The sequence below is a fragment of the Anopheles stephensi genome, chromosome 3, assembly GCF_013141755.1.
Source record: "Anopheles stephensi strain Indian chromosome 3, UCI_ANSTEP_V1.0, whole genome shotgun sequence".
NCBI lineage: Eukaryota > Metazoa > Arthropoda > Insecta > Diptera > Culicidae > Anopheles > Anopheles stephensi.
In genome coordinates this window covers 86359992-86369598 of record NC_050203.1, presented here as the reverse complement: position 1 = coordinate 86369598, position 9607 = coordinate 86359992, and the positions used below count along the sequence as shown (strand labels likewise).

The window sequence follows — 9607 nt, the reverse complement described above, 5'->3', positions numbered from 1 at the left end:
GGAACTCTACAACACACCTGGTACCTACCGGGTTCAAATCTTGTCTAAGATCGTTTCCCATAAACAATGTATTTACTTTTCAGTTACGGATAATTCATGTCACAGATCAGGATATTATTCTAGATGAAAAAAGAGGAGAATCCTTAAACAAGTTTACCCCAGGTGGTGCCTCTTTGAAATTACATAGACAACGTACCGTCACACGGAACACTCTCATCTAGAGATGTGTGATCATAAGGACTTTATTTTTGCATAAAAACAACCAATTGTTTCTGACAGGACAAGGTTTCCTAAGTGACGTTTCCATGGACACAAAACCCACCATAACCGTTTTACCGTCTTAAGGACCCACAATTCACCGGCGTTTCTAAACAAAACAGTCAACCCATCGGAAGCGAAAACGTTCCTCGGAAGGCAACATTCTCGAAATACAAATTATTATCTGTGCAATAAAATCTTCACCGTGCCGGCGACGACACACACACACACACAGCCAGCCGAAACACGGAAGCAAGCCACAAAACGAAGCCAGCTCCCAAAGGCAAGTCACGGTGCTGTGTTTTTGTCATCCCAAACTATCCGTTTCACGCGACTATTCACTGCATCCAAGAGTGCGTGAATAATTCCGTTTGCGATAGTGTCAAACTCCATGGTTACCATGGCGACCTCCATCATCCTGGAAGGGGCTTGGCGTACGTCTAGGTCCGGACGACAGTAGGGCGAGAACAATAACCTCTTGAAAGTCACCCGCCCCTTAGCAGCCGCCGCACCCGTGGACCCCGTTGGTGGCCGTCTTGCAAGACATGCGATACAACAGTAGCAACTTTGAAGCGGTTTTTAAGGAGGTCTCTCCTGCGCTTGCTTAGGACCAAAACCACGGAGACCCGGAGTACCCAGGGTTTTGAGATTTAAGCAATTTCTTCCCATTGAAGGGGAATTCTAGTTGCCAAGGAAACGGTAAGGCTTGTAGGGACTTTTTTTTTGTTCTTAAGACATCAACCTGGAGATCCTGAGCCACTGGAAACCATTGTTGCTGAGAGGGCCTGCCTCTTGGACGGTTTTATTGCGATCGTATCACGCACCATTACACGGTCGGATGGAATTATGCGTGTTTGTGGCATTAGTTCTGTGCGAATTTGTTTTAGCGCTTGTCGAACGTTTGAAATCGATAGCATGATTGTTGAACGGCTTCTTGAGGTCCTTTGAAGGGTTCCGAATACTGGTGAGGTGTTCCGCTTTGCTTAAGAAGTCTTTAATTACACAGACGGGAATAATTCTCACAAATTTAAGAGAAGAAAAGAATGCAAGGGAATAATATAAGAGTTATTGAAACGATCTGCACAATAGAGAGTTATTTAGGAACAGTACAGGGTTCTTTTATTGGGTAAAGAGTTTGATAAGCCGTTTTGAACAGCTTGTTTATTTATACTTTTGATGCAAAAATATGGAAGCCCAATAAAACAATAGCAAAACTAATTCAAATATGAAGTACGAAAGAAATGAATGGAAAACAGTATCACCCCACACGATAAAACCCTCATCAGAGTAAACACAACCGACCCGATTCGCATTCTTCTCGGGAGAATTATTCATTAGCGACGACTTCGCCTTTCTGCGCAATTGAGCAATTATTTCTCATTTCTGTCAGAAAAATGAATTGTTGCTTCGTTTGTGCACAGACTCACACACCCCGAGGGCTGGGATTTTTCGCAGAAACTTTTTTTGCAAACGGTCACTTACCCTCCACGATCCAGCTATGCGAGCCTGAGTACCGGTGTAAGGGAGCGACGACGTGTCGAGTGCGATCGATGCAGTTTTTAGGCTAATTTGCATAACACATGTAAACCTCGCATTGACACGGGGATGATATATTTGCTCTTTTAATTATGCACGCACTTCCGAAAACACTTCCCAACGCATTTGCCTCGTTTTCGTCACACCGCTCCCTACGGAAGGCTTTGTCCTGTCGGAGGCACGCGCTCTCGGCTTTAGGGAGTCTCCAAGCGTACCTATCGAAACAATTCCTGTTGTGCTCTATTTAACGTACTATCCGTGCCAAAGCCGATCGATAATGTATGCAAATGACGATGATTAATGCAACTTTTTAAATGCACCAAGGCTCAAAAATTGGATGTACAAAAAACGGATTTGTATTCAAATTAGTTTTTTGCTGGCTCACTTACCCGAACAGATACTTCAATATCCCGCCCCGGAGGGACGACCGGACGGGATGACAATTTGTGCCTGCTCGAAGAATCCGATCCGATCGATGCAATGCACGCGTTTCGGGTTCGATTACCGGTACTAAATGAGTGCCGGGAAGGGAAGGAAAGGCTTTCCCTTTTTCCGACCCCGACGATGGAAGGGTGTTTGGCGTGTTGCCGCTGCGGTCATCAAAGCAGAGCATCATAATAGAAATATAAATATTGTTTTGATAAATGACATACTTGCAATCCCGACCACCGGGGGCCTTCCCTTCGGTGGCATCAAATTCGGGCATTCGATTTCAATCGCTTAGACCATCGCTTCGTTAAACGCGGGCGCGCGAACCGGCCTGCGGTAACTCCGTTCCAGTAGCGCCAGGACCTTCCCACGAAGCCACCGGCGACGATGGATGGACTCGCACCCGAAAGACATGAGGTTCAGTAACGTATGCTAGCTGTTTAGCAGGGTTTGCTGGTAGCTTTTGCCCGCTTAATTGCAGGGGCGTACGGATCAAATTAATCAAAATCCTTACCCCACGTCGACGTGGCGTGAAAAACTGGTGGCCCGCTGGAAAAAGGCCGTGGGATTATGGTGAAAGTTGTTTGGCTCTTTTCCGCTCCGAGCGTGTTTTTTTTTTGCTCTTCTAGGTGTTGTCGATTGTCGGTTTTTCCGGTGACGGTTAGCCTTTTTTTATTTACTGTTGTACTTCCCTTGTTTCCTGCCTTTTTTTTTGCTGTTTGCCAATACCTTTTTTTGCATCCTTTTAGGGGTGATTTTCTGCTTTCTTTTTCTGTTCGTCTTCTTTCCTTTTTTCCACTAGGTGTACATGCGTGGAAAGGTAGCATTCAAACTGCCGTTATGACACGCTTTTTGAAGTGCTGCGAGCGTTCGTCGTCGAGTCCTTTTTTAACTTTTTTTTTTGTGGATGCTGTTTTGATGTTTTGCTGCTTGTAACCGTTTTAAATTGGTCCAATAAAAGCTCATTACGTGACATTGATTTTTAAAAATGTGTGCGACTGGTGTGAAATTGGAAAGGGGAAAGCAGTTGAGGAGAGAGTAGGAACAATACTTGCAGTAATCACAGTAGAGAAAAATTCGCATATAAAAATGTAATAGATAGCATAATAAAGCAGATAAAAAATAGACTAAAAATTTGGTAAAAAATAATATGAAAACCATATAAAAATAGAAGTTAAATTAAACAAAAAAACCAAGGCAATTTTTGTTATATAATTATTGTTTTTTATTTATTTTTCACAAATATAATCAAATTCCAGTGACTAGAACTGTTTTAACAAAACAAACCTTACACAACTAATCAGCCATTCTCAACAAACACACTGGTTCATTCACCTTGGTGGGGTGAAAGTGTGACAGAGAGTGAGAGAGTGATACAGACAGCTAGGGAGAGAAAGATAAAAATATTCTCTTCCGCCAGATCTGCGGTAATGTAAAATAGAAAAAAAAACATACTAGCAATTATCCTACGACACATCCTACCTTGGTACTTTGATTTACGTTCCTTTCAGTTTTTGTCTGTTGGCTTAGTCTAAGAATCTGCAACTAAGCTAGAAGGCTTATCGGCTAACATAAATTGGAATGATCAGTACAGAATCAGAACAACACAAGAGATCACCTTCCACTATCCACTATCTACAGTCCTAACAGTCCTCAGAGTCCGCCTGCATCTATCTAGCTGAGATATTCACACTGCTCCAATCCGTAGAACTGTTGGTCTAGCTGATGCTGATGCTGACTGCCGACGGCACCCGAGCTCTCCTGATACGGCTGGTGCCATCCCTCCGAACTCGTGGAACTCGTGGTCCCCAATGTAGTCTGGAAGAAACTATTATTCCACCAGCATCCACTGTCGGCCGTCGTTTGGGACTGCTGCTGCTGCTGCTGTTGCTGGTCACAAGCAGTCATAGACGATCCAACCATCTGTGTCGTCGGTACCATCCGGCCATCGGTCGAGTGGGACGACGAGGTGGACGTGTGATGAGTCAACGATTGTCCCAAACCCGTCTGTGCGACGGTCGTCTCATAGCTGCCACCATACAGCTGGGACGCATTCGGTGAGGAAGACGCACTATAATTCTCGTAACTTAGTGTCCCGTACGCACCACCGTCCAGCTGAGTGTGCTGCGTTTGTGCGTGGTGGTGGCTCGGGTCAGACGACTTGCGATCATTAGTCGTCGGTGACACGCAACTTGATTGGCTAATAAAGAACGAATTGATGCCATCGCACGCACGCAGACCCATCTTGTTCATGTCGAGTTGCGCAAGGGAGTTGTTGTTGGTGGCGTGGTTGTTGTTCTGGTAATCGACCTGCGGACTGGCGTAGTACGCAATATCATCCAGAACGCTTGAGCACCCACTGCTGGTAAGACTCGCCGTGTCCGTGTCGGTGCTGCTTTCGTATTTGATACAATCGAAGTAGCGGCCAATACCGGTGGAAGAAAATTCAGCTCCTCGGTAAGGGGAGAACTGATCGGGTTTACTGTTGTACGTGGACTTGCCGTCTGCTCCCAGGTCCAGATCAAACATGTTGCCGGGAGGAGATCCGACAAGATGTTGTTGCTGCGGCTGCTGGTACTTGTTGCTCACGGTGCCCGTCACTGGACGTAGTGGTTGGTCTAGCTGGAAGATTTCCTCCGGGTGGATAAAGCTTGTGTCGTAGAAGCAGTTTTGTGAGTAGTCCTGGGGTGGGTTCTGTGGACATTGTAGAGGCTGTTGCTGCTGTAGCTGATGAGTCGGTTGCTGCTGTTGTACTTGGGAATGGTGGGTGTCGCTGTAGGTGCATCCATTCGGAGCAGAAGATCCGTTAAGGTAATCCATCTGGTAGCCACTCTCTTCGAAGGAGGAGTCTGGTGATTTCACGAGCTCGTTGGACGAGAGGGAACTGTAGCTGGTTGCCTTGGCGATGGTGTAAAGCTGCTTAGACGATTTTCTGGACTGTTTGATGCCGTTTATCTAATGGATAGAAATACCCAAAAGGATTTCTTAAGTACATTTCTTCTAATGACGACATCATTTTAACCGTACCTTATTCATTTTAGACTGAACCGTCCGAAGCACACGCTCACGCCGCCCCAGTCCCAAAACTCGACGCGTTTCTCCGGATGATTTCGCTTCCGGCCGTGGGTGATCGTGAACTCCTTTGGCTTGGAAAAATATTGCGTGCGGTGTGTGACGCCAAAAGTGAGTTACCGGGTAGCCACAATGTCCACGGCAAGGAAGGATCTCCAAGATTCCTCCAATGCACAATCTAACAGAGGAACAGAACCATTAGTCACACTTGTCACACGTAATCGATCGATTTCGGTCACAATTCTCACCTGTTTGGACAAGCCTTGCCCTGCTGCTTGCGTCGAGCCTTGTCACATATAGCCGGCCGTAGATGGATCTTGTCCCCATTCGGCAGGATACACCCGGCCGAACATACCAACACACCCAGGCAACTCTTCTTCAGGATGTTCACATTGTGGTTGTTGGTGTTGCGCATCGCCCAACCGGACGAATGGCGCTTTGCTTCCTCGCTCGTCGCCCGGTAGATGTAGCGACAGTGGCCATCGCTCCACTCGTTAAATCCATCGTAGTCCGACTCGGTCACGATCGGCACGCTGGGATCGTTAATGTCCCAGTCGATACCAAGCTGTCCACCGGCACCGCTCGAGTTGATCACGTTCGATTGCCTGTTAGCGAAACGATAATCAAAAAACATATACGACACCATTAATCAAATAGCCCGAGAGAACCACGAGTACAACGCGACACTCCAGAAACGGAAACGCTGCTCCGATTGAGCTTGATCGATCACGGCACGCAAACGGTTGCCAGAAACTTACACAATCACCATGCTGCTGCTTCGGTTCGGTGCTGATGTCTCAATGAGCAAGTTGCGCTATTTTCGCGTCTCTCAATTCCCGAGAACTTTGGGAACCGAAAAGGTTCAATTAAATTTCGGAAACAATAATTTAATTGCTCTAGCCAACCGTTTGTCCACTTCCACTCACATTGGTTCAGGGTTTTTGGGATGTAAACACACACCGTTCCTTAACTTTCTCGAGGAATATCCAAACGAATGTCACTTAGTATTAATTTCACTTTCAATGCACTAACACTTGGGTTTGTTGTTCGCGCAGTTCCGATGAGTTACACTACACACGTCCTCGAAAACATCATCACCAACTCCGTCAATATTTGCCTTTACTTTCTGGCCCCGGATCGCCCGTGTCCTAGCGGGTCGACTGCGCAATGCAAACTGATCCGAGACTGCGTCCTCAGCGAGCCTCTACGACCCCACAACATCAGCAGCCTCTAAGCATACAACATAACTACGACTCGACTCTCTCAGTCGCTCTACTTCCCTCGGAGAGGTACTCTTGCCCGATAGCATAAAACATTGTGCAGCATAAAGACCGAACCTTGGCTCTCCCGCTTTCTCATCGCAAGCTGCTTCACGCTCTCGCCATCAGTTAGATTCGTTCCACTTGAACGCACTTATGCTCGCTTAGCTCCGCCTTCAATACGGACAGGCACAACGAATCAGATGTCTCGAACAGCATAGCGGGGAACTACTTGGTGGAAAACCTGATGGAAGTCTTGAAGATTCCCTTGTTCCTGGTTCCTTTTTTTCTAAACAGTCTATTAACTTCTAAAACTCCACATAGATTTCAGCATTACGTGTTAATTATCGATGTACGATTTACTGTCCACTGCAGCTGACGACTCGGCTGACCTTTAGCTGGGATGACCTCCAGAAACCTTGAGCTTACTTTGGCTCCCTATTAGGCGGGTGTCACAATTTAGTGTCAAAATCTCAGCCGCTTACACTTTGTTGTCCCGGTCAACCGCCAGCAGAATTGGAACTCCGTTCCGTTTTCGTAGGACGCAAAGCAAAGCAAATCAAATTAAAGCCAATCCATTGTCACCGTACTATGTAGGCCGGATTTCTAATGTCCTCTCGCGCCTTCCTTCCTTCCTGTTCCGTGGAGTTTTTGTTGCAATCTTCGCCAGCAGAGTGCTGGTTGGGGAGCTTTAGCGGAGAAGATTGAGATCGTCATCGTTTGTGGTTATAGGTCGGGATAGCACGGCTGAATGAGCCCGGCTCTGACATTGATCAACCGCTCTATTACGCTAATACGTCCCATTTGCCGATCATGATTTGTCGCGTCCAGAGAAGAGGTGTCAATTAATCTATATTAATACATCAATATCATGGGCATCTTGAGCGCTGGGAGAAAAAAAAAATGTTTTCAATGGCAGTTCATTAAAAGAGGTTGAATTGATTGAATGAATGTCACGTCTAATAAAATAGAATTACTCTCCAGTTCATTATTCCCTCAATTTTTAAGAGTTCCTGAGGCAATTCTAAAACTTCTTTCTTTCTCAACTAGACATACTCAATAAGAAGCTTAAGCTTCTATTTATTATCAGCAAGAACTAATGTAATGATCCTTTTTATTTTTTGCTTCATTTCAGACTCATCGGATATACTCGGTTCCATGCACGATCCTTCAACATAAGTCCAAAAGTCAACGTTTACACCGAGATCTTATTAATACGGTCATTGTTTCCCGGATAGCATGATACACCACCGTCCAGGTGAGCAATACTCAACTTCCGACCGAAAATTCGCAACGATCGCTTTCAAATCCTTCCCCATCATTTTCCCTGGCTAATTGCTATCACTGCGAACCGATCTGCGCTCCGAGATTCGACTGGGTGAGAAACGACCTGGTGGGCTGGTGGGCAAAATGGGCGCAAAAACAGTTACCACAGATTTCCCAGCCCTCAATCCGGTAAATATCCGTTCCCTGGTGTTTGCCTTATCAGCAACGAAGAATCGCATTTAATGAGCAGCAATTGAACTCGTCGCTTTCCCGCCGGTGTGCTGACGCGTACAAACACATTTTCCGGATAAGCTAACTGCCGGTCGTTTGTCTTGTTGCTGGAGCGTCGGGAAAAGTGTTGGAACTCAACGGACGACTCTGGCACGACGGGGTGATCCGGCACGGTTCCAGGCTTTTCTTATCGTGATCCAACTATCGGTTGGAAGGAAAAATATGATTTTTCCATTCACACCCCGGGTGGCCACTCTGGTGTTCGGAAAGTTGCAGTTCGAGAGTTGCAGCTCTCGCTTTTCGGTTGCTACGTGAGGTTCCCGCGGTTCCCGCACACTCAGCGAACGATGGGAACGATGGACTCGTCAATTGAGAATAAGAGCAAACAAGCAGGACAAGCGGAAACGCAAGGCCCGAAAAGAAGGGACTCAATTGGTTTCTGTTCCCGCTTGGGTCCTTCTTCTCCCTGCGTTCGATTGAACCCGCCACAGGATTTTGGTGTTCGGGCTGTGTCCGCCTCAATGGATGGATAATTTTTATCCGATTAGGAAATCTACTCCATAAAATACAATTAACTGATGGAAGTGGTATTCGCGCGCAAACGAAATGGTGATGTTCCCTGGGTTGTTTATCTTTTCCGTTTTTGGTGCTGTAAAAGCGGATAAGGAAATACGAAATCTTAATTCCTTCACAGCCAAGGAGTGCCCCTATGTTTGCTCCTATTTCCCGTATCACTAGATACATCCGGTCTTCAGTGTCAACTTTTGAATGCAGATTAGGACAGGAAAAGCTTCGTTTACCTATATCCTTTAACACTTGTCCTAGGTTCCGGTCCCGAGGAGCAAGAGGACCAACAGAGTTCCACAGGTGTCTTCAGGAGTTTTTTTCTGCCTATCCTGCTGTCTACTCCGTGAGAAGATTTCCCTATCAAAACACAGCGTGAGCCGGATTTCCATACCGAGATATCCAAATTTTGTCGGGGGCCTTAATTTCGGATGAAACAGAATCCTTCACACGGGTCGTCTGTTCTCGGCGTTCCCTGCCCAATTCCCTGCTGCAATGTCTTCCCTTTCCCGCAGCTCTGAAGAGGGCTCCGTCCGGAGTCCGGGAGTATGCCAATAAAATATTGTTTATGATTGAGTACTGCAATAAACGACCTTCTACTGCGGTGCACGCCGAAGCTATGTAGGGAAATTTTAATAACTATTAATTAATGCATCGATGCGGGCACTTTAAAAAGGAGTTCTTGGGCCGTGCTCTTCGTTTGCATTGTTGCCGTCTTGTTGGAGGGATTATATTTGGTGGCCCGATCTATTTCAACAGGCACAAGACGACATTCAGTTGTTGGGGTACAAAGATTTCTGAACCACTCCAAAATGGTAGCCATCTCTGGAAAATGGCTTTACTTCCTTTGTGTGCGACCAGCCAACCATAAGAGCGGCCATTCGCCATCAAAACAACGTACATCAAACAGACTCGGAAACAAATTAACCCCCTTCTTTCGCGTGACGGTGATGGCTCTTTTTAATGATCGGTGGGAGAACTTCAACTGCCTT

General features: G+C 46.2%; 1 protein-coding gene across 1 annotated transcript; it reads right to left on the bottom strand.

The window, feature by feature from the left end:
• Positions 1-3424: 3424 nt before the first annotated feature.
• Positions 3425-6455, bottom strand: LOC118513930 (transcription factor glial cells missing 2-like). The gene is made up of 4 exons (XM_036060300.1): positions 6054-6455; positions 5544-5900; positions 5251-5473; positions 3425-5178 (listed from the first exon to the last, which is right to left on the bottom strand). Exons 1-4 carry the CDS (start codon positions 6062-6064, stop codon positions 3898-3900), a joined length of 1872 nt encoding a protein of 623 aa, XP_035916193.1. The 5' UTR covers positions 6065-6455; the 3' UTR covers positions 3425-3897.
• Between the last annotated feature and the right edge of the window lie 3152 nt (positions 6456-9607).

Coding starts and splice junctions, on each gene's coding strand:
- LOC118513930 (XM_036060300.1), bottom strand. Junction 5,474..5,543: donor GGCAAGGCTTGTCCAAACAG/GTGAGAATTGTG, acceptor TTCCTCTGTTAG/ATTGTGCATTGGAGGAATCT. Junction 5,179..5,250: donor TTCAGTCTAAAATGAATAAG/GTACGGTTAAAA, acceptor TCTATCCATTAG/ATAAACGGCATCAAACAGTC.